The sequence below is a fragment of the Gymnogyps californianus genome, chromosome 6, assembly GCF_018139145.2.
Source record: "Gymnogyps californianus isolate 813 chromosome 6, ASM1813914v2, whole genome shotgun sequence".
NCBI classification, from domain to species: Eukaryota; Metazoa; Chordata; class Aves; order Accipitriformes; family Cathartidae; genus Gymnogyps; species Gymnogyps californianus.
Genome location: NC_059476.1, coordinates 5489568 through 5514707, shown reverse-complemented (window position 1 = coordinate 5514707; position 25140 = coordinate 5489568). Strand labels below are relative to the sequence as shown.

The 25140-nt window shown below is 47.5% G+C and overlaps 1 protein-coding gene across 1 annotated transcript in view; it reads left to right on the top strand.

The window, feature by feature from the left end:
* Nucleotides 1-12216: 12216 nt before the first annotated feature.
* Nucleotides 12217-25140, top strand: part of DMBT1 (deleted in malignant brain tumors 1) — a 50746-nt gene continuing 37822 nt past the window's right edge. Inside the window, 12 exon segments of the mRNA XM_050899086.1 lie at nt 12217-12283; nt 16414-16506; nt 17490-17717; nt 18252-18605; nt 19163-19477; nt 20029-20340; nt 20778-20813; nt 20861-21274; nt 21784-22152; nt 22616-23029; nt 23525-23836; nt 24395-24706. Of these exon segments, the coding sequence (XP_050755043.1) occupies nt 12217-12283; nt 16414-16506; nt 17490-17717; nt 18252-18605; nt 19163-19477; nt 20029-20340; nt 20778-20813; nt 20861-21274; nt 21784-22152; nt 22616-23029; nt 23525-23836; nt 24395-24706 (3226 nt within the window).

Genomic DNA, 25140 nt, shown 5'->3' with positions numbered 1-25140 from the left:
TGGCCGAGGCCAATTGCATGAGGTTCAACAAGGCTGAGTGCCAGGTTCTGCACTTGGGTCACAACAACCCCATGCAACGCTACAGGCTTGGGGAAGAGTGGCTGGAAAGCTGCCTGGCGGAAAAGGACCTGGGGGTGTTGGTCAACAGCCAGCTGGATATGAGCCAGCAGTGTGCCCAAGTGGCCAAGAAGGCCAACAGCATCCTGGCTTGTATCAGAAATGAGTGGCCAGCAGGACTAGGGCAGTGATCGTCCCCCTGTACTCGGCACTGGTGAGGCCGCACCTCGAATCCTGTGTTCAGTTTTGGGCCCCTCACTACAAGACAGACATTGAGGTGCTGGAGCGTGTCCAAAGAAGGGCAGCGAAGCTGGTGAAGGGTCTAGAGCACAGGTCTTATGAGGAGCGGCTGAGGGAACTGGGGTTGTTTAGCCTGGAGAAAAGGAGGCTGAGGGGAGACCTTATCGCTCTCTACAACTACCTGAAAGGAGGTTGTAGTGAGGTGGGGTCGGTCTCTTCTCCCAAGTAACAAGCGATAGGACAAGAGGAAATGGCCTCAAGTTGCTCCAGGGGAGGTTTAGATTGGACATTAGGAAAAATTTCTTCACCAAAAGGGTTGTCAAGCATTGGAACAGGCTACCCAGGGAAGTGGTGGAGTCACCATCCCTGGAGGTACTTAAAAGACGTGTAGATGTGGCGCTTAGGGACACGGTTTAGTGGTGGACTTGGTAGTGCTAGGTTAACAGTCGGACTTGATGATCTTAAAGGTCTTTTCCAACCTAAACGATTCTATGATTCTATGATTTAAAAGCTTAGGATACTGGAAAAAGCAAGACTAACCTTCTCAGGTGTAATTGGAGCTGTGAATGGGCAAACTGAGCTACTGTTACAGCCTCTTGTTTTGGAACACGTTCAAAACTTCCCAAGGGAAAAAGCCTAGATCAGACTTCAATGCCTTTTGACTTATCACATTACCACTGTGATAATGTAATTGCATACAGCTGGAAGAAATTTTTCTGCAAAAGGTTTCTGAAGAACAAGAGGGCTAAAAGATAACATAGATTGAGAACTGAACTGGGTGAAAGTCTAATGATTTACAAGTACTTAATGTTTAAGATCAATGTACATAGAGTAGCTAAAGGGCTATAATAAATTTCTGTTATCATGAAACTACAACCTACATAATTGCAGCAAAACCCCAAATGTCTCTGTAATTTCCCCCTCTATTAAATACTAGTGAATGAGTAGAAAAGATATGAGCATCCCTGTAGTGATATTTACACAGTCATATTTGCACTAAGGTCTGAAGTTTTCCACACCATTCCTTGGTTATGTACGGTGAGTCTCCTCCATCTATATCTCAAATCTCAAATTTTAGGTGAAATGGTGTAGTCATTGAAGTGCTCTTAGTAAATACAAATAATGATTGTTAATAACTTACACCTACTCTTACATTTTCTTTTTGTAATCATTCTTTCCTTAAGTGCTCTGCTAATTCTCATTTGAAAAGGCTTGTATTAGTATTTATTTCTCTTTCAAGGCTTCTTGTCAGTTCGGTAAAAGCCTATATTCTTAGCTCAGGTTCTTGGTTCAAAACTACACCACTCTTCCTACACTGAAGGGTGGCAGCTACAAAGGGCACAATGGAATAAGTCAATGGCTATTGTCTTTTTCTTTTTTAAGGGATGACTCATGCATCCTTATGACAAGACAGAGTAGATTCATTGTGTTATTGTATTCACGTGAACCAGGGAACGCCAAAGCCAAAGGCAGTTGCAGCACACTGAAATCCTCAGGAAAAAAAAGATAGGTCATACAGAGGATGAGATGTGTGAGATTCTTATAACAGATAACTTGCAAACACAATGTAGAATCTCTTTAGAGTGTTTTAAACACTTCTATAGATCCGCACTGTTCTTGGACCATATTTGTTGAGCTTACAATCAATCTAATAAAACTGAATGTCAGTGAAATCCATAAGAAGATATTTTATAACACCTGACTTTAAGGCGTTTCCACCACCTTTCCCCCTTTTTTTTCTTTCTGTTTTTTTTAGACAAATAGATCAATACGAAACTCCTCTTATCTAACAAAGATAGGTTTTCAAGGTCTGAAGTGACTGGGTTAGGCAGCTAAGCCTTACCTAGCCTTTTCAGCAGGCTGTGAGCACTTGGGCAGTCTGTTAATGTGGCCAGTACCTGCCCATGCATTACGCTACGGCCAGCTTCTAGGCTCTCTTCTTTATACTAATTTTTGGTTATTTATGTAATGGCAAACACAGCCTGGAGCCCACTGGGCAGACCTTATCACTTGCTCAGACTACCCAAGAGCATTGCTGTGTTTTCTCTTCACGCTGAAGAACAAAACCTACTGCTTGGCATTGGTATGGTCATGCCCCAGTTGTGCCAGGCTCTGTAGAAAGGCATAGCACAATCTGGTTTGGCCGTTGGGAGATTTCCGATGTGGAGGTTGAGGTATGTTGCCCTCAATATGCACCCTCATTGTGAAATTTATGAACTGAGTGCATCAGTTGAGCAGTAAGCATTTCAGAAAATATCTTTGGAATGGATTTTGAGAACTGTATGGGAGGCCTGATCTTGCAGAGTTGAAGGCAAACATTTAACTATCTCAATAATTGCCGAAGATTTTGGGAGACTATTTATAGCAGAAAAGTATGCACATAACTTATTTAAACATTTGCAAAGTTTTGTTGCTAATTCAAATATTTAATTTTAATGACCTATCATGGCTCCCGGTTAAATGTCAATACATCGTGCAATATCTGATACAGCAATATATGTGTAAAATTGACTTCATCTGGTGTGGCAAAATTCACTAACTTCTTTTCCCTGTCTACAAATTGTTATATAACACCTAGTAATGGGGGTAGGGGTGGAACAGGTGAGGTGTATTTATATTTGTCATCATTGCCCATCCATTTAGTAAACACTATGCTCTTGTTGCCTCAGATTATCACAGGTAGGGCACCCCTCACATTATAAAAAGCACGCTGGCAGAAATGATCTGCCCAGTTAGGTGGGGAAAAAAAGAAAATAAAAGGAAATGGCACATACTGCACTTTGCATTCTATCTTGCTCCATTTGTGATACAGAGAAAATAAAACATACAGCTCAGAAAACTAGGTCATGTTGCACTGGGTATTAGGCTGGAGATACGAAGAAATATTTTTTTAATTGATAATTTTTTCTTTGGTGCAGATTTTAACTATTAAAACTGCATATTCCTAAGTCAAACTGCTCGATCCTTTGAGATCTTTGATTAGTGCAAGGAAGAAATGCAATGAAAGGTATTAAGAAGTGTTAAGAGATATGATAGATGCAAACAACAATCTAGTTCTACTTTAAATGACAAATCAAGGCACACAACCTTTGTATGAAAGGTATAAATGCTTGGGGCCTTGAGCAGAGAAAATCTAAAAGCAGTAATCCTGACTTTTCCATTATGGCCCTTTGTTTCTTCTTGGTTTTAACCTCTGAAAGAAGATAAAATTCCTGAAAGAGACACAGCACTGAGCAGCACAATGTAGACATCTGCTGTCCAGTCTACCAGTTTGGGAATCTTTGGGAAGACCTTGCGTGAGCTGGGCTGAGTGGGGAAATCATCAAAACCAGCACTGGCTAGCACTGTAGACTTCTATCTTTGGGAATCAAGACCTTTAGTTCAGTTGGCTTCTTTAGGATTAAAAGCATTAAGTAACTTTAATGTGTTTTTTCTCTCCCTTAGAACCACAGGTGTTTCTCTGCACATACATACACTTGAAACACAAATATGATGAGACATGGGACTGGAATCCAGTACCACAGTTACATAACAAAAAGGAATTCTTACTGTATTAGCTTTTGAATTTCTTTAGACACCGTATATATAAAAAATTTAGTGACACTTTTTTTTATGCAATAACATTCCAAGTAAATAAAATGTATCAATTTTTAAGTAGCTTAATTCAGCTTTTTCTTTGCATTTCTATGTTTGACCAGAAGAAAAATTGCTTCAAGATAATTTTTTGGATGATGACAAGTTCCGGCAGTTATACAGGATGGACAAAAAGTCCTTGACAAAGATATCATATTGTGGCAGAGAATTAAATACATTTTCAAAGTTCACAGGGTCATTAAAAGGCTTCAGAAATATGCTATTGTTGTCAAGTTCTGAGAACAAAGGGAAAAATATGGAAGCTAGCTAAAACCAGACATGGAAATACATTCTTGAAAGGAGCTGGAATGGTTAAAATGGTTAAAATTCAGACAAAATGGTGTATACAGGCCACTTTTAGCTTTCTGTAGGAGAACTTTGCTATTTATCACTTTGTATCAGCTGTAAAGTAGCATAAAAGTTGAGCAACACATTCTACGTGGATTGGTGCTGAGAAGCAACCACCGTGAAACTGCTAAATGACTGACTTCTTTTCTGTGTCTTATATTGAAATAATCTTTCACACAGAAAGAAATGCATATTACTTCCCTATATACTTTCCTTGGGTTTATACATAAATCACTTAACACACACCTGCAGTACAACACCTCTGATGGATTCTCTCTGTTTTGAGCGCATGTGGCTTTTCATGCATGTGCTGGGTTTGGCTGGGACAGAGTTAATTTTCTTCACAGTAGCTAGTGTGGGGCTATGTTTTGGATGTGTGCTGGAAACAGTGTTGATAATTCAGGGATGTTTTAGTTACTGCTGAGCAGTGCTTACACAGGGTCAAGGCCTTTTCTGCTCCTCACCCCACCCCACCAGCGAGCAGGCTGGGGGTGCACAAGGAGTTGGGAGGGGACACAGCCGGGACAGCTGACCCCAACTGACCCAAGGGATATTCCAGACCATAGGATGTCATGCTCAGCATATAAAGCTGGGGGAAGAAGAAGGAAGGGAGGGACGTTGGGAGTTAGGGCGTTTGTCTTCCCAAGTCACCGTTACACGTGATGGAGCCCTGCTTTCCTGGAGATGGCTGAACCCCTGCCTGCCGATGGGAAGTGGTGAATGAATTCCTTGTTTTGCTTTGCTTGTGTGCACGGCTTTTGCTTTACCTATTAAACTGTCTTTATCTCAACCCACGAGTTTTCTCACTTTTACCCTTCCGATTCTCTCCCCCATCCCGACACGGGGGGGAGTGAGCGAGCGGCTGTGTGGGGCTTAGTTGCCAGCTGGGGTTAAACCATGACATGTCCTTTTTGGCGCCCAACGTGGGGCTCGAAGGTTTCGAGATAACGACAGATTTGATTGGAATGTGCTAGATGATTGAATTTATAGCTGTTGTTGCTGTTTAGCTATTGATCGGCAGGCTCCTGTGCTTGCCATGGGGCTCGCTTGCCTCACTGTATATTAGTCTAGTGCTCGTTAGTGGCTGCTTTTTGATTTCACTGCTTGCTGTACTGCTTATCATCTTACTCTGCTGTGCCTGGGAACATTTTGATAACAGCAATGGCGATGCGCCTGGGCTGGCAGATGGCCAGGGCATCGCTGCTGTTTCTGTGCTGCTGTACTGGACAGGCTGGAACTCCAGTGTGAACTCAAGTCGAAGGGACTGCGGCCTGTGGATGAGTCCACGCAGGAGCAAGACATCCCGAAGCATCTGTGGCCGTGGGTAAGACCATGCCAGAGCACGTACATCTCGAAGCGTCTGTGGCCATGGTTATGTCTGTGCCACAGCAAGTATACCTCTGAAGGGATTGTGGCCCAAGGATAAGTCCACGCTGGAGAAGGTTCACCTCAAAGTGACTGTGGCTGTGGGTAAGCCTATGCCACGGCAGGTATACCCCTGAAGAGACTGTGGCTCATAGATAAAGCTCCACTTGGAGCAGGTACAACCCTAAGAGACTGCAGTTTTGTGGATAAGTCCAAGCCGGAGCTGGGGCAAGGGGAGGAGTTCATTGCAATGTTAAACCCTATGGTCTGGTCCAAAAAGACCAGGGATGGAGATTGTAATGGCAATACCTTTAAATTGTTGTAAACTGGGACTTGAGTTGGAATTACAAGGGGAATTACAAGGAACCCCTCGTTGCTAGCCAGGCTAGGAGCAAGGGGAGGAGTTCATTAAAATGTTAAACCCTATAACCTGGCCCAAAGGGACCAGGGGTGGAGATTGTAATGGAAATACCTTTAAATTGTTGTAACCCATGGTTTGAGTTGCATGTTATAGGAATTACTATAGCAGGAACCATCTGAACCAACGGAGGACGAGCCTTACAAGAAGCAGTGCAAGTGCAGCAGTGACCCAACCTGAGCTGGCTTTGGTTCCCAGTAACTCCACGCAACACACCACCTCTCCTGTCCTGAGTGACCACCATAAGAGATGGAGCCCAAAGTCATGGACTAAATGAACTTAGTGGACATTTTGTGGACATTTGTGGACATTTATGGACATTTTACAGACATTTCACAGGGGTGGGCCATAGCCTAAGGGAATGATATCTACATATTATATCAAAGGATGGGAAGGGGGGTGGTGGTTAATGAGGATGCATTGCATAGTGTGGGACCCGAACATGATGTAAATGGTATGGAATAAGGGGTGGAGAATGTGCTGGTTTTGGCTGGGGTAGATTTAATTTTCTTCATAGTAGCTAGTGTGGGGCTATGTTTTGGATTTGTACTGGAAACAGTGTTGATAATTCAGGGATGTTTTAGTAACTGCTGAGCAGTGCTTACACAGAGTCAAGGCCTTTTCTGCTCCTCACCCCACCCCACCAGCGAGCAGGCTGGGGGTGCACAAGGAGTTGGGAGGGGACACAGCCGGGACAGCTGACCCCAACTGACCAAAGGGATATTCCAGACCATAGGACATCATGCTCAGCATATAAAGCTGGGGGAAGAAGAAGGAGGGAGGGGACGTTCGGAGTTATGGGTTTTGTCTTCCTAAGTAACTGTTACGGGTGATGGAGCCCTGCTTTCCTGGAGGTGGCTGAACCCCTGCCTGCCGATGGGAAGCGGTGAATGAATTCCTTGTTTTGCTTTGCTTGTGCGTGTGGCTTTTGCTTTACCTATTAAACTGTCTTTATCTCAACCCATGAGTTTTCCCGCTTTTGCCCTTCCAATCCTCTCCCCCATCCCGACGCAGGGGGGAGTGAGCGAGCAGCTGTGTGGGGCTTAGTTGCCAGCTGGGGTTAAACCATGACAATACATCTAGGTATTTTTGCACATGAAGCGATGACTTTCCTTGAGCAATTCCCTTTGGCAAGTAGCAGCATCATTTCCTTCCTGCTGGTCCTTCTCCCGGTTTGAAGGCAAGGTTAAGGCATGAAGGTGAACAGATGGTAACACTGAAGTGAGTTGGAAGTCTTGGAGCCAAGTTGTCTTCTCGGTTCACATCTCTTTCAGTAGCCAGATGTCTCAGGCTCCCCTGCATCTGGTATATTTTATCTCAGTTAGATAGAGATAAAGCTTAGAAAGGAAACTAGCATTACTTGAAGACTAAAAATTACTCAACTAAAATTGCTTCAAAGAACTAAGGATGGTTTGAATAGAGGAGTATAAAAAGAGGCTGGAAGGCAAAAGCCAGGCTTGAGAATCGGATATAAAGCAGTAGGAAAGAATGCAGCTGCAGGGTAGTGTAAGACAGGAGCAGATATGGCCCATAAGAAGCATTCACTGAGGTTGTACTCACGGTCTTTTCCAGAAACGCTTCAAATGCAGGCTGTTGTGACTGTTGAGGACCTTCATTCATTATGTGACCAAAGTGCACACGTATCATGTCATGAGAGAAGTGCAAGTCTGGTCATATGATGGGAGAGTGGCTTGCACTTCGGCTTGCATCCTTGAAGACTACTTGTACATCCCACATCCCAGGCATATCACTGGAAGGCAGCTGTGCTACGTGTTCCCAGATCATCTCTGTTGGACCCTGGCTGTCCAGGGTCTGCAAATTTAGGAAGTTCCTTGAAACTGGCAGATAGTGCAGGGAAGCTCACAGAACCCAAGTGTCCAAAAATGTATGAATTACGTACCAGTAATTAACTATAAGCACTGTGAAATTCTGCTCAGCCATTGGCTAGATGTTGCCAGCCATCTCTTCCATGCTTTATCCTGCTTTTGCCAGAGGTCTTGCAATCTTATCGGACACTATCAGGCCTAATGTGGGAGGTGCAAGCAGAGCAGTGCACAGAAATTAGAGATTAACAGACTAGAGATCTACAGAAGAATTTCAGTCAAATAGGGAAGTGGGCAATGAGAAAGCAAATGCAATAAAACTGTAAAAGAGGTGAAAATAGCATGAAATGGGTGACTATTAAAATAAGGAGGTAATTGCTAGGGACAGTAAAAGAGGCAAGATTGGACTGTTGTTTTAGGCATGACCAAATCAAATGGTGTGGTCTACCACTGGAATTGGTAATGCATCACTTGCAGTCTTTACAGAAAGGTATTTCTGAATTTAGCAGAATATATGTTCATCTTTCGGTACGTATACTATTTAATAAGAAGTATAAACAGCTCTACAAAAGGATTAAGGGCATATATTCAACTCTACATGCTAGATGGGGGCACTCAGCCACCTAGCTGAACAGCAGCTGCCATATAGACATTATGCAGAATAACTTAGGTACCCAAAATGCCCAGCCTCAAGAAAACCATCAAAAGGCTGTATACAGTCTCTATATTTCTGCCTAATTAAGTCTGAACAAGGGAAGAAAAATCACTCTACGCTATCCAATATGGCTGTACCCAGATTTCAAATGCAAATGTGCTAACAACCAGAGGTGACAATGAGGTTACATGCGAGCTAAAACTTGGCTATTGACTTTTCTGCTACAGGCAGAAAGAATCGGTTCAAAACGGAGAACAGCATTCAAGAAATGGGATGTTGCTGCAAACTCTCGATTCAAAATTTCTTTAGCTTTTCCAGATTGTTTTGTGGATATGAGACCCTACCCAACCAGGACACTCTTCAAATGTTAGACTTGGGTACGGATGGCGTACAGATTTATTTCACCTGTATATAGCTCTTCATAAGATTTCTGATATTTATTTTTGCCACTTTCTTAGAGTTACAGCTGAACTTTTCCTCTGTTGTAGGGGCAAAGCAAAGCAGACTAAAAGTCTGAGAAATACTGGGTGCTCTCCTGATAGGGTATTACCCATCTGTGTACAACATGAAATGAATGGGAACTTATCTAAGAACTTAAGTCCTGCAGAGCATTCCTGGGCTGATACAAAGGATCAGTGTGAAGACTGATGTGTTCAAGCTCCCTCCTGCAAGAAGCACATGGCAGAAAACCAGTCCATGGATCTAGAACACAGAGTGTTATAGTAAGTAAAATCTTTTAGTTTTTTCTTTCTCAAACTGAAAGAAAACGATTGATCAAGGGAGATGGCAGAGCTTTCTATAATCTTTAACAGCACTAGGTGCCACTAAAAATGACAACTGTGTTTGAAAAATTCAATCTTTGGTAGTTTGGACCTGCATTTTATATTGAAATGGCATAGAAAAGATAACATTTGTTTATTTAATGCAAGTATAACAGTACAATTTAGTGAACACTTGTTCCAGTGAACAGCTGACCTCTGATAGAAGATATGAGTTAACTGAGGCTGATTTTCTTAGACAAACTTCTTTAGGTTTCATGTGCCTGACATCTTTTGTATTATGGTAAGACAAATTTGATCCCATGTATTCTGTCTCTGTGATACGTGGTCAAGAGTCGAGGCACTAGTTTCCATTTCCTACTGATGTGAGAACAGCAATGGGTTGCTGATATGCTGTCAGGAATGCAGCCTCATACATCAGGTTGTTTACAGTTTTTTATGGTACTTTATTTTGCAGGAAACTTCCTGCTGCTCTGATGTCAATATGTGCAATAGAAAGGAGAGGTAATCTAAGGCGTATTTTGTACAGAGGACGCTGGCATTTCAGCAGCTGCAAATCAAAGGTGCCTGTTATCAAACCTGAAGACATAGGTCCTCATATAAGTTAAAGAACATTTACTGGAAACGTCAGAAATGCACCAGTAAGCTGGAATTGGTGAGGCCTGGCAAGAATTCTGACAGCCAAGTTTGTATTAAAGAACCATGCTAGTAGATTTAATTGTTGTGGATAAATTTAACCACTGTGCATTTAGTCCTCCTCTGTTCTTGAATCTCCTTGATGTCATCCATAAATTTTCTATTCACGGTGTCACAAACCAGTTAAGGCTGGATGATCTGGAGATCCTCTAGTCCGTCCCCTTGCTCAAAGCAGGGTCAGAGAAAGCAGGTTGCTCAGGACTGTATCCCGTTGGGTTTAAATATCTTGAAGAACAGAGGAATCTATAACCTCACTGGGCAACCTATTCCACTGCTTGACCACCCTCACAGGGAAATTTTTTTTTCTTACGTTTAAATGGAATTTACTGTATTTCAACTCATGACCATTGCTTCTCATCCCGCTGCCAGGCACCACTGAGAAGAGTCCGGCTCTGTCTTTACTCCATCCCATCAAGTATTTGTACACGTTGATGAGATCCCCCTGAGCCTTCTCTTCTCTGGGCCTCTCCTCATGTGAGAGATGCTCCAGTCCCGTAATCATCTTAGTGGCCCTTTGCTAGACTTGCTCCAGTATGTCCATGTCTCTCTTGTACTGGGCAGCCCAGAAATGGAACCTGTACCCCAGGTGTGTCTCACCAGTGCTGAGCAGAGGGGGAGGATCACCTCCCTTGAACTGCTGGCAACGCTCCTCTGAACACAGCACCAGGATGCCACTGGCCGTCTTTGCTGCAAGGGCACATGGCTGGCTCATGGCCAATTCATTCACCAGGACCCCCAGGTCCTTTTCTGCAAAACTGCTTTCCAGCTGCTTGGGCTCCTTGGTCTGCACAAAGGCCTTATTTTTCAATAATTTAGAGGCAGGATCATGACCCCATAGCTCCTTCCCAATGACAGTGTGTGATCACTCCACTGAGCACATGGTATTGTTTTTGCTTTTGTCAGGAAGTCAAGAACAGTAGAGCTGTGAATAGCAATGTTCAGGCTTACATTTCTTTATTAACATATGAATACAATCCATTGTATTTACCATTGTCCTCCATTTTGTTTGCTTTTCTCAGCAACTGCTTTGACAGCTTCTGATTCTGTTTCTGGACTCTGGCCTTTTGTCTTTCCTTCCTCTATTCTAGCCTGTGAACTTTTGCAGAAAGAGGACTCTTTATTCCCTTTGTCTCTGTACCCAAGCTGTGCTTTTCTGCAGGAGGAAGGTTGGAATATCTCAGCAGGAATCATGAGTTATGTCAACTATTGAGGATTGGTTGCCGTTTGTATCATAGCCAAAATGAACATATAGGTACAGCCTGGATGAAGTGTAATGAATAGAATATTAGACCAACAATTTGCCTGTTTCTAGCTGGCCTGTATTTCTCCTCATCAGATGAGGAGAAACAGAAGAAGTGCAATATAGTGACTCCAGTGAACAGATTAGCAGGACAAGATTACGGGCTGTTGTGCGCTAAGCCATCTATAATTCCTTTAAGACTTCACATACACCAACCGAGGAAACCAGTTCAACAGGACTTTTGATTTTACTTCAACCCATACGTCTTTCCCTTTTTATAAACTTTGTGATTCAAAGGATTGAAGGAAGTCTTGTTGGCAAATTCAGCTAAGGAGCATAGCAGTAGATTGAGGGAAGACATTGGTAAAGCAGAGCAAGCTCAACAGAGGCCCCCAGATGAGGTCCACTCAGAGTATGTTACAAATCGCTGGCATTAATTTACTTTTGATACCTGACATAATACCTTTTATGATGTGCTGTTTGTGTACAAGCAGCAGGGAAACAAGCCTGTAATTTCAAGTGGAAGCCATCAGAAATATAAACATTTATGAGACCAGGGGTCTCTGCTGGAGGATTTATCAGAAAGCCTGTTACGAATTTGCTGCCTCACCTTGCAGTGCGTTACAGTCTGCTTAACTAAGTTATTAGCTACAAGCAGTAAATAAATAAAGTTGGGGTGATGGGGCAAAGAAACACGTAGATTCACTAGTCTGGTTCCAAAGGTAACGCTGGACCTGCACATACAGTTAAGATAATTTATAATAAGGGCAGTAGCACAAATTACCCAGGAAATGGAAACTTCACCATTCATATATAATCATTCTGTAAAGATCAGGTAGTCATAAAAATATTGCATAAGAAATCAGACATAACATGGGCCAGACTGACCTTGGGAGCCTCACTCTTTTACAGGTGCACAGTATAAATTCTGATGTTCTGCTTTATTGGCATCTCTTGACAAGATGGTTACCACCAAGAACTTGCTGTGGTTATTCCTCTTAAATACAGCACTCCAGGATGCCATCTCAGGTAAAGCACTTAAAATCTTTAAAGACCATTCTTCCAAAAAAGGCAGGAAAAGGGGGATGTCTTAATCCTCTACACTGGTTCCATACATGTAACTCACATGCTAGTATAATCAACTTTGTGCAAAGATTAGAAGTAAGACAGACTGAAATTAGATACCATCATGTTGTCTTATTAAAAATATGAACCAATCGATATTGTGATTAACTACTATTCATGTTGAAGTAAATTTAGTGCAATGAAATTAATATTGCTCTAACTGTTTTGCAGTAGTGTCTTGTAGCATAGTTTAAACCAAATAAAAAGAAAAATACTACCATGAAAATACTACTGAAAGACTTTGTTCCTATAAGTCTGTGGTTTTCAGTATGGAATTAAGAGGGAATATAGTTTCTTTGGCTGCAATGCGTATTTGCTTTAAAAGATTTCAAATTCAACCTTGCAGATGTACATGGAACCACCCAATACTTATTTAGCTTTATATAATTTAATGGAAGCACAATAGTAAGACACAGTTGCTATCCTGTACGGTATCACGAAGTTCCAGAGGTGTGCATTTTGCTCACAGTTGCGCCCTTGAGACTTTCATGCATGTGGAATAAAAACCTGGAGACTGTAACAATCCAGTCTGCACATTTACACATGCAAATCAGAACAGTGTTGGGTTTTCTCGGAAATCAATATTTAGTATCACTGAGGACTTCCTGAATACTATCGATATTTTACAGGGATGAATTCTTGGATTTACTATTCCCAGCAAACACCTCTTGAGTTGTATCATGCCTGCCAGCCTCTCACTTTGCCTTGGCAAGGTGACTTCCCTGCTTTAATTCAGGCACAAGCACTTGTAAGACCAAGGCATAAAAAAAGGGCATAACTCTTCACTGTTCTTTCAGAGAAGAGATCTGAAGTGCTATGCTCCTGCTAGGAATTTCTTCTGACTGGGACACTTGTCTGTTCACTGTTCTCTGCGGTTATAAATAAGAAAACAACATCCATCATATCCCCAGGGATATGAGAGATATAGAGTGTGTTTGCTTATGAGTGTTTCAACACACTTATAGAGTGTGTTGAAAGCACACTGCTTTCAAAAAGACAGTAAAAAATACTTGAATTATAACAAGATAAAACAGAGAAACAAAAACTAAGCCAAGGAAATCAGAATAAGAGACATTTAGAAAAATAAAATAATAGAACAAAGCAGCCCAAAAAGTAACACCAAAAGCAAGCCAGAGTTTGAAATTTTTGTAGGCAGCCTGACTCACATCCACAATGAATCGCAGAGTATTATTCAGATGAGGGATGATTTGAAGAAACTATGTGTTATATAAACTTACTCAGTGTGACTCAAACCCATGGCTTTATACAACACTTCTAAAAGAAAAGCACTTAATTTGGGGAGGGTTGAAGGGAGCATTGGGGGGGGTTGTTTGTCTTAAATCAAGCTGTGCAATTTCGAAGAACGCACGAACCATTACTTACTGAAAGTTACTCTGGATTTCTAAAAAGTTTCCCCTACTACAGGAATATATATTTTAATCATGAAGCCCAATAGAGTTTACAGGACCCAGCCTGGAAGTGAAGGAGGAGTTTATACAGTGATTACTGTTTGCTGTTTTACGTTAAAATCTGATATCTGTCTCACTGTATAAAGTCACTTTTTGAATGTGTGGGAATTACCAAGTACTTTGTGTTTGCTACTCAAAATAAAAAAGGCTTGAGAAATACGCAACACTTCTAAAATGCTGTATCAGACCATGAACCATGGCTAAGCATGTCACTATTTTTACGTAAAAATAATGAATACATTTTTCCTATTAGATATGAAATGAATACCTTATGCAAGTTTTCTTTACACTTGTTTTACATTCTTTTCACTACGCATTTAAGTTTACAGAAAAAAAAAAACAGTTGCAGATAAACAACTAAAAATACTGCGGGTATTTCAAATTAGAAGTGCAGATTTATGGAAGTACCACAAATATTCTACATTACTCCCACCCAGTCACATCCTTCTGTAAACTTTGACTGTTTCTTTTTATTATGAGGACAAGAAGTCTGTCCAATGCTTGGTTTATTTAGCTCCCAGCACCTCCTGTCCATTATTGCTAGCAAATACACACTAAGAATTACCACAGAAAATTCAAATATTAGTCAAAAATCCAAACTGTTCTCTTCAGTCTGACAGAACATTAATCCAAACCTGCATGTATGAAAAATTGGTTTGCTAGATGGCAGATTTGCCCTCAGTTGTCTCTGTTTGCAGTCTTTTATTAATTGAAAAGACAATTTTGGGAGGCTACCAAGCCCTTGTGTAATATGGCACCACTAATTACCTCTCATTTCCCAGAGACCTTGCGCCACAGTTTTAGCATACAAGAGCACGCTTCGCTGTGATGCTTGTACGGTGCTTTGTAAGATGTTCTCTCATGTAGATTGACTTTACAGGGCAGCACTGCCCTCCCCTCTGTCTTCTGAATATATTAGCCACATTCAATCGAGTTTGACAGAAGGGAGCTACCTTAAACTTTAATTAAATGCTTTAACATTACACATACCTTCTAATTAGGTCTACCACAGAGGCTGGGGATTCCCAATCCTTCGAGCTTTTCAAGACTTGCTGTGGCTACACAAAGTCACAGCTGACCTGACCTGGTGCTGGAAATAGTCTTGCATTTATCTGACAAATCACACAGCAAAGAACAACATATATGTCATCAAAGCAGTGAGAAAAAAAAAAAAAACAATCGCAAAAGACCATTTCTGACAGTCAGGTCAGCCATCACTTGTTCCTCCCCAATATATATGCATTTATATACAAATTAATTACTGTCACACTTACGCATGCATACAATACATAGGCTCTGTCCCTTGATTTTCATAATCCTAAGAGTGGTAAGATAGGGAAGTATGGCAAATATTAATAGCAAAGTTTTATCCTTAGAAGATTAATAAAGAAGTTTTAAAAATTGATTACTAATGTGTCCTAGAGGAAGGGATGCCTCTATATCCTCAGCGGATGCATATCAGTGGGCAAAATATGCAACACATCCTTTTCTTAAAACTCCTTTTTCAACAAATCTCCACCACAGCTCTCTTTTCTGTCTTGTCCAAAGCTGTGTGTCTCAGTCTGCTGTTGTACTAGTCATCACGTGGAACGAGTATGTCTCCTTAGAAAAAAGTTCCTCACCACTGTTTTGCTTTTAATTTGTAAAACAGTTGCCTCAAGTGAAATTTATGGATCTGGGAGAGGTAATCTTCATAGTTTTATTAAGATAATAAGTTCCTCATTTGCTTCTTTCTCTTCTTCCCTTAACATTTAAATATGTGACCCAAAGTGCCACCCTGCCAATGTCTTCAGGTGTGTCCGCATTTTTCATGTTTTCCGTCTATATGTTACTTTTAGACTGTGCTAGTTAATATCCCAGCTCGGGGGTCTGAAGCTGGCCAGTGGCAGGTGGGACAGGTAGGAGCATGGTCCCGTGAACCACACACGCCAGGGCAGGACACTGGTCTGCCAGTCATACCCTTGGGGCTAATGGGCATGCGGCAAGCAAACCTGGAGAGAGCAAAGCTCCAAAGTGGATTGCACCGCGTCCCAAAAGATGCACCTCTCTAGGGAAAACATACCTCATCTGAATTTCTTTATCACTTGCATTGTCAAATTTAGTCACTCACTAAAAGCAGCCTTTTAAAAAAGAATCATACAATCATAGAATCACGCAATCATACAATCATACAATCACAGAACGGTTTGGGTGGAAAGAGACCTTTAAAAGTCATCTAGTCAAGCCCTCCTGCAATGAGCAGAGATTTTTTCACCTAGAACATGGCTCAGAGCCCTGTCCAATCTGACCTTGAATGTTTCCATGGATGAGATATCTACAACCTCTCTGGGCAACCAAGAAATTACCACTTCTTTGCGAGAAGAGCAAATGTTTTGGAGACGCGTTCAAAGATTGTGGTGTTCGTTGCTCCCACCACGGAAGACAGCCTTGCGGAGACCCCCAAGCTCTCCATTGCCCGTGTGACTGACAGGGTGGCACCACTGTCCCCAGCACTGGGAGAAATCCTGGCCGTGTCTCCTTCAGCCACAAAGTCCTCACTTGCTTCTTTCTCTTCCTCCTCTACAGGTGCCTCCACCACGACCACAGCCACTTTCACGACATCCGTTACTGCAGGTGGGTCTGACTTTGTCATGGTTTTTCTGGCCCCTACTTTTGGCGGTACCAGTTAGCGGCTCAGACGGTGGGGTTTGGTCTTCTCCATGGCAGAGCAGAGCCAGGGAAACGCACAGCTTTAGCAAGCCGAGGGTGGCGGTCCTGGTGGCCTGAAACTCGTAGAGCCTTGCCAATGCCCCGGCGAGAGAAGGTGCCTGCGTGCTAGAGGGTTTTCCTGTGTTTTCCCTGCCTCCTCCTTTCCAAGGTGCCTCCCTGAGCTTGGTGAACGGCAGGAACCGGTGCGAGGGGCACGTAGAGATTTACCACAAATGAGGGCTGGGAAACCGTGCCTACTTTGGACAAGGCACTGGCAATATCTACCTGGACGATGTGCGCTGCACAGGGAGGGAGTCCTCCCTCTTCCAGTGCAGCCACCGTGGCTGGGGCGTCCACAACTGTGGCCACAGTGAAGATGCCGGTGTTGTGTGCTCAGGTAGCATGGCTTTTCCTTCCTAAATACCAGGACGCTTCCAAAAAGTGGCCCTTCTTGGCTGCAGTTGGGTATGTGTTGGAGACGTGTTCAAAGATTGTGGTGTTCGTTGCTCCCACCACGGAAGACCACCCTGCGGAGACCCCCAAGCTCTCCATTGCCCGTGTGACTGACAGGGTGGCACCACCATCCACAGCACTGGGAGAAATCCTGGCCGTGTCTCCTTCAGCCACAAACTATTCCATTCTTACTCTTCCTCCTCTACAGATGCCTCCACCACGACCACAGTCCCTTTCACGACATCCGTTCCTGCAGGTGGGTCTGACTTTGTCATGGTTTTTCTGGCCCCTACTTTTGGCGGTACCAGTTAGTGGCTCAGACGGTGGGGTTTGGTCTTCTCCATGGCAGAGCAGAGCCAGGGAAACGCACAGCTTAAGCAAGCCGAGGGTGGCGGTCCTGGTGGCCTGAAACTCGTAGAGCCTTGCCAATGCCCCGGCGAGAGAAGGTGCCTGCGTGCTAGAGGGTTTTCCCATGTTTTCCCTGCCTCCTCCTTTCCAAGGTGCCTCCCTGAGCTTGGTGAACGGCAGGAACCGGTGCGAGGGGCACGTAGAGATTTACCACAAATGAGGGCTGGGAAACCGTGCCTACTTTGGACAAGGCACTGGCAATATCTACCTGGACGATGTGCGCTGCACAGGGCGGGAGTCCTCCCTCTTCCAGTGCAGCCACCGTGGCTGGGGCGTCCACAACTGTGGCCACAGTGAAGATGCCAGTGTTGTGTGCTCAGGTAGCATGGCTTTTCCTTCCTAAATACCAGGACGCTTCCAAAAAGTGGCCCTTCTTGGCTGCAGTTGGGTATGTGTTGGAGACGTGTTCAAAGATTGTGGTGTTCGTTGCTCCCACCACGGAAGACAGCCTTGCGGAGACCCCCAAGCTCTCCATTGCCCGTGTGACTGACAGGGTGGCACCACCGTCCCCAGCACGGGGAGAAATCCTGGCCGTGCTCCTTCATCCACAAACTATTCCATTCTTACTCTTCCTCCTCTACAGATGCCTCCACCACGACCACAGCCTCCACCACGACCACAGTCGCTTTGACAGAATCCGTTCCTGCAGGTGGGTCTGAATTTGTCACGGTTTTTCTGGCCCCTACTTTTGGCGGTACCAGTTAGTGGCTCAGAGGGTGGCGTTTGGTCTTCTCCATGGCAGAGCAGAGCCAGGGAAACGCACAGCTTAAGCAAGCCGAGGGTGGCAGGCCTGGTGGCCTGAAACTCGTAGAGCCTTGCCAATGCCCCGGCGAGAGAAGGTGCCTGCGTGCTAGAGGGTTTTCCCATGTTTTCCCTGCCTCCTCCTTTCCAAGGTGCCTCCCTGAGCTTGGTGAACGGCAGGAACCGGTGCGAGGGGCGCGTCGAGATTTACCACAACGGGGGCCGGGGCACCGTCTGTGATGACGACTGGGACCTGAACGATGCCGAGGTCGTGTGCAGGCAGCTGGGATGCGGCTTTGCTGTTTCTGCGCCATCGAGTGCCTACTTTGGACAAGGCACTGGCAATATCTACCTGGACGACGTGCGCTGCACAGGGCGGGAGTCCTCCCTCTTCCAGTGCAGCCACCGTGGCTGGGGCGTCCACAACTGTGGCCACAGTGAAGATGCCGGTGTTGTGTGCTCAGGTAGCATGGCTTTTCCTTCCTAAATACCAGGACGCTTCCAAAAAGTGGCCCTTGTTGGCTGCAGTTGGGTATGTGTTGGAGACGTGTTCAAAGATTGTGGTATTCGTTGCTCCCACCACGGAAGACAGCCTTGCGGAGACCCCCAAGCTCTCCATTGCCCGTGTGACTGACAGGGTGGCACCACCGTCCCCAGCACTGGGAGAAATCCTGGCCGTGCTCCTTCAGCCACAAAGTCCTCACTTGCTTCTTTCTCTTCCTCCTCTACAGATGCCTCCACCACGACCACAGTCCCTTTCACGACATCCGTTCCTGCAGGTGGGTCTGACTTTGTCATGGTTTTTCTGGCCCCTACTTTTGGCGGTACCAGTTAGTGGCTCAGACGGTGGGGTTTGGTCTTCTCCATGGCAGAGCAGAGCCAGGGAAACGCACAGCTTAAGCAAGCCGAGGGTGGCAGGTCCTGGTGGCCTGAAACTCGTAGAGCCTTGCCAATGCCCCGGCGAGAGAAGGTGCCTGCGTGCTAGAGGGTTTTCCCATGTTTTCCCTGCCTCCTCCTTTCCAAGGTGCCTCCCTGAGCTTGGTGAACGGCAGGAACCGGTGCGAGGGGCGCGTCGAGATTTACCACAACGGGGGCCGGGGCACCGTCTGTGATGACGACTGGGACCTGAACGATGCCGAGGTCGTGTGCAGGCAGCTGGGATGCGGCTTTGCTGTTTCTGCGCCATCGAGTGCCTACTTTGGACAAGGCACTGGCAATATCTACCTGGACGACGTGCGCTGCACAGGGCGGGAGTCCTCCCTCTTCCAGTGCAGCCACCGTGGCTGGGGCGTCCACAACTGTGGCCACAGTGAAGATGCCAGTGTTGTGTGCTCAGGTAGCATGGCTTTTCCTTCCTAAATACCAGGACGCTTCCAAAAAGTGGCCCTTGTTGGCTGCAGTTGGGTATGTGTTGGAGACGTGTTCAAAGATTGTGGTGTTCGTTGCTCCCACCACGGAAGACAGCCTTGCGGAGACCCCCAAGCTCTCCATTGCCCGTGTGACTGACAGGGTGGCACCACCATCCACAGCACTGGGAGAAATCCTGGCCGTGCTCCTTCAGCCACAAACTATTCATTCTTACTCTTCCTCCTCTACAGATGCCTCCACCACGACCACAGTCCCTTTCACGACATCCGTTCCTGCAGGTGGGTCTGACTTTGTCATGGTTTTTCTGGCCCCTACTTTTGGCGGTACCAGTTAGTGGCTCAGACGGTGGGGTTTGGTCTTCTCCATGGCAGAGCAGAGCCAGGGAAACGCACAGCTTAAGCAAGCCGAGGGTGGCGGTCCTGGTGGCCTGAAACTCGTAGAGCCTTGCCAATGCCCCGGCGAGAGAAGGTGCCTGCGTGCTAGAGGGTTTTCCCATGTTTTCCCTGCCTCCTCCTTTCCAAGGTGCCTCCCTGAGCTTGGTGAACGGCAGGAACCGGTGCGAGGGGCGCGTCGAGATTTACCACAACGGGGGCCGGGGCACCGTCTGTGATGACGACTGGGACCTGAACGATGCCGAGGTCGTGTGCAGGCAGCTGGGATGCGGCTTTGCTGTTTCTGCGCCATCGAGTGCCTACTTTGGACAAGGCACTGGCAATATCTACCTGGACGACGTGCGCTGCACAGGGCGGGAGTCCTCCCTCTTCCAGTGCAGCCACCGTGGCTGGGGCGTCCACAACTGTGGCCACAGTGAAGATGCCAGTGTTGTGTGCTCAGGTAGCATGGCTTTTCCTTCCTAAATACCAGGACGCTTCCAAAAAGTGGCCCTTGTTGGCTGCAGTTGGGTATGTGTTGGAGACGTGTTCAAAGATTGTGGTATTCGTTGCTCCCACCACGGAAGACAGCCTTGCGGAGACCCCCAAGCTCTCCATTGCCCGTGTGACTGACAGGGTGGCACCACCATCCCCAGCACTGGGAGAAATCCTGGCCGTGCTCCTTCAGCCACAAAGTCCTCACTTGCTTCTTTCTCTTCCTCCTCTACAGATGCCTCCACCACGACCACAGTCCCTTTCACGACATCCGTTCCTGCAGGTGGGTCTGACTTTGTCATGGTTTTTCTGGCCCCTACTTTTGGCGGTACCAGTTAGTGGCTCAGACGGTGGGGTTTGGTCTTCTCCATGGCAGAGCAGAGCCAGGGAAACGCACAGCTTAAGCAAGCCGAGGGTGGCGGTCCTGGTGGCCTGAAACTCGTAGAGCCTTGCCAATGCCCCGGCGAGAGAAGGTGCCTGCGTGCTAGAGGGTTTTCCCATGTTTTCCCTGCCTCCTCCTTTCCAAGGTGCCTCCCTGAGCTTGGTGAACGGCAGGAACCGGTGCGAGGGGCGCGTCGAGATTTACCACAACGGGGGCCGGGGCACCGTCTGTGATGACGACTGGGACCTGAACGATGCCGAGGTCGTGTGCAGGCAGCTGGGATGCGGCTTTGCTGTTTCTGCGCCATCGAGTGCCTACTTTGGACAAGGCACTGGCAATATCTACCTGGACGACGTGCGCTGCACAGGGCGGGAGTCCTCCCTCTTCCAGTGCAGCCACCGTGGCTGGGGCGTCCACAACTGTGGCCACAGTGAAGATGCCAGTGTTGTGTGCTCAGGTAGCATGGCTTTTCCTTCCTAAATACCAGGACGCTTCCAAAAAGTGGCCCTTGTTGGCTGCAGTTGGGTATGTGTTGGAGACGTGTTCAAAGATTGTGGTGTTCGTTGCTCCCACCACGGAAGACAGCCTTGCGGAGACCCCCAAGCTCTCCATTGCCCGTGTGACTGACAGGGTGGCACCACCGTCCCCAGCACTGGGAGAAATCCTGGCCGTGCTCCTTCAGCCACAAACTATTCCATTCTTACTCTTCCTCCTCTACAGATGCCTCCACCACGACCACAGCTCCACCACGACCACAGTCGCTTTGACAGAATCCGTTCCTGCAGGTGGGTCTGACTTTGTCACGGTTTTTCTGGCCCCTACTTTTGGCGGTACCAGTTAGTGGCTCAGACGGTGGGGTTTGGTCTTCTCCATGGCAGAGCAGAGCCAGGGAAACGCACAGCTTAAGCAAGCCGAGGGTGGCAGGCCTGGTGGCCTGAAACTCGTAGAGCCTTGCCAATGCCCCGGCGAGAGAAGGTGCCTGCGTGCTAGAGGGTTTTCCCATGTTTTCCCTGCCTCCTCCTTTCCAAGGTGCCTCCCTGAGCTTGGTGAACGGCAGGAACCGGTGCGAGGGGCGCGTCGAGATTTACCACAACGGGGGCCGGGGCACCGTCTGTGATGACGACTGGGACCTGAACGATGCCGAGGTCGTGTGCAGGCAGCTGGGATGCGGCTTTGCTGTTTCTGCGCCATCGAGTGCCTACTTTGGACAAGGCACTGGCAATATCTACCTGGACGACGTGCGCTGCACAGGGCGGGAGTCCTCCCTCTTCCAGTGCAGCCACCGTGGCTGGGGCGTCCACAACTGTGGCCACAGTGAAGATGCCGGTGTTGTGTGCTCAGGTAGCATGGCTTTTCCTTCCTAAATACCAGGACGCTTCCAAAAAGTGGCCCTTGTTGGCTGCAGTTGGGTATGTGTTGGAGACGTGTTCAAAGATTGTGGTATTCGTTGCTCCCACCACGGAAGACAGCCTTGCGGAGACCCCCAAGCTCTCCATTGCCCGTGTGACTGACAGGGTGGCACCACCGTCCCCAGCACTGGGAGAAATCCTGGCCGTGCTCCTTCAGCCACAAAGTCCTCACTTGCTTCTTTCTCTTCCTCCTCTACAGATGCCTCCACCACGACCACAGTCCCTTTCACGACATCCGTTCCTGCAGGTGGGTCTGACTTTGTCATGGTTTTTCTGGCCCCTACTTTTGGCGGTACCAGTTAGTGGCTCAGACGGTGGGGTTTGGTCTTCTCCATGGCAGAGCAGAGCCAGGGAAACGCACAGCTTAAGCAAGCCGAGGGTGGCGGTCCTGGTGGCCTGAAACTCGTAGAGCCTTGCCAATGCCCCGGCGAGAGAAGGTGCCTGCGTGCTAGAGGGTTTTCCCATGTTTTCCCTGCCTCCTCCTTTCCAAGGTGCCTCCCTGAGCTTGGTGAACGGCAGGAACCGGTGCGAGGGGCGCGTCGAGATTTACCACAACGGGGGCCGGGGCACCGTCTGTGATGACGACTGGGACCTGAACGATGCCGAGGTCGTGTGCAGGCAGCTGGGATGCGGCTTTGCTGTTTCTGCGCCATCGAGTGCCTACTTTGGACAAGGCACTGGCAATATCTACCTGGACGACGTGCGCTGCACAGGGCGGGAGTCCTCCCTCTTCCAGTGCAGCCACCGTGGCTGGGGCGTCCACAACTGTGGCCACAGTGAAGATGCCAGTGTTGTGTGCTCAGGTAGCATGGCTTTTCCTTCCTAAATACCAGGACGCTTCCAAAAAGTGGCCCTTGTTGGCTGCAGTTGGGTATGTGTTGGAGACGTGTTCAAAGATTGTGGTGTTCGTTGCTCCCACCACGGAAGACAGCCTTGCGGAGACCCCCAAGCTCTCCATTGCCCGTGTGACTGACAGGGTGGCACCACCGTCCCCAGCACTGGGAGAAATCCTGGCCGTGCTCCTTCAGCCACAAAGTCCTCACTTGCTTCTTTCTCTTCCTCCTCTACAGATGCCTCCACCACGACCACAGTCCCTTTCACGACATCCGTTCCTGCAGGTGGGTCTGACTTTGTCATGGTTTTTCTGGCCCCTACTTTTGGCGGTACCAGTTAGTGGCTCAGACGGTGGGGTTTGGTCTTCTCCATGGCAGAGCAGAGCCAGGGAAACGCACAGCTTAAGCAAGCCGAGGGTGGCGGTCCTGGTGGCCTGAAACTCGTAGAGCCTTGCCAATGCCCGGCGAGAGAAGGTGCCTGCGTGCTAGAGGGTTTTCCCATGTTTTCCCTGCCTCCTCCTTTCCAAGGTGCCTCCCTGAGCTTGGTGAACGGCAGGAACCGGTGCGAGGGGCGCGTCGAGATTTACCACAACGGGGGCCGGGGCACCGTCTGTGATGACGACTGGGACCTGAACGATGCCGAGGTCGTGTGCAGGCAGCTGGGATGCGGCTTTGCTGTTTCTGCGCCATCGAGTGCCTACTTTGGACAAGGCACTGGCAATATCTACCTGGACGACGTGCGCTGCACAGGGCGGGAGTCCTCCCTCTTCCAGTGCAGCCACCGTGGCTGGGGCGTCCACAACTGTGGCCACAGTGAAGATGCCGGTGTTGTGTGCTCAGGTAGCATGGCTTTTCCTTCCTAAATACCAGGACGCTTCCAAAAAGTGGCCCTTCTTGGCTGCAGTTGGGTATGTGTTGGAGACGTGTTCAAAGATTGTGGTGTTCGTTGCTCCCACCACGGAAGACCACCTGCGGAGACCCCCAAGCTCTCCATTGCCCGTGTGACTGACAGGGTGGCACCACCGTCCCCAGCACTGGGAGAAATCCTGGCCGTGCTCCTTCAGCCACAAAGTCCTCACTTGCTTCTTTCTCTTCCTCCTCTACAGATGCCTCCACCACGACCACAGTCCCTTTCACGACATCCGTTCCTGCAGGTGGGTCTGACTTTGTCATGGTTTTTCTGGCCCCTACTTTTGGCGGTACCAGTTAGTGGCTCAGACGGTGGGGTTTGGTCTTCTCCATGGCAGAGCAGAGCCAGGGAAACGCACAGCTTAAGCAAGCCGAGGGTGGCGGTCCTGGTGGCCTGAAACTCGTAGAGCCTTGCCAATGCCCCGGCGAGAGAAGGTGCCTGCGTGCTAGAGGGTTTTCCCATGTTTTCCCTGCCTCCTCCTTTCCAAGGTGCCTCCCTGAGCTTGGTGAACGGCAGGAACCGGTGCGAGGGGCGCGTCGAGATTTACCACAACGGGGGCCGGGGCACCGTCTGTGATGACGACTGGGACCTGAACGATGCCGAGGTCGTGTGCAGGCAGCTGGGATGCGGCTTTGCTGTTTCTGCGCCATCGAGTGCCTACTTTGGACAAGGCACTGGCAATATCTACCTGGACGACGTGCGCTGCACAGGGCGGGAGTCCTCCCTCTTCCAGTGCAGCCACCGTGGCTGGGGCGTCCACAACTGTGGCCACAGTGAAGATGCCGGTGTTGTGTGCTCAGGTAGCATGGCTTTTCCTTCCTAAATACCAGGACGCTTCCAAAAAGTGGCCCTTCTTGGCTGCAGTTGGGTATGTGTTGGAGACGTGTTCAAAGATTGTGGTGTTCGTTGCTCCCACCACGGAAGACCACCCTGCGGAGACCCCCAAGCTCTCCATTGCCCGTGTGACTGACAGGGTGGCACCACCGTCCCCAGCACTGGGAGAAATCCTGGCCGTGCTCCTTCAGCCACAAAGTCCTCACTTGCTTCTTTCTCTTCCTCCTCTACAGATGCCTCCACCACGACCACAGTCCCTTTCACGACATCCGTTCCTGCAGGTGGGTCTGACTTTGTCATGGTTTTTCTGGCCCCTACTTTTGGCGGTACCAGTTAGTGGCTCAGACGGTGGGGTTTGGTCTTCTCCATGGCAGAGCAGAGCCAGGGAAACGCACAGCTT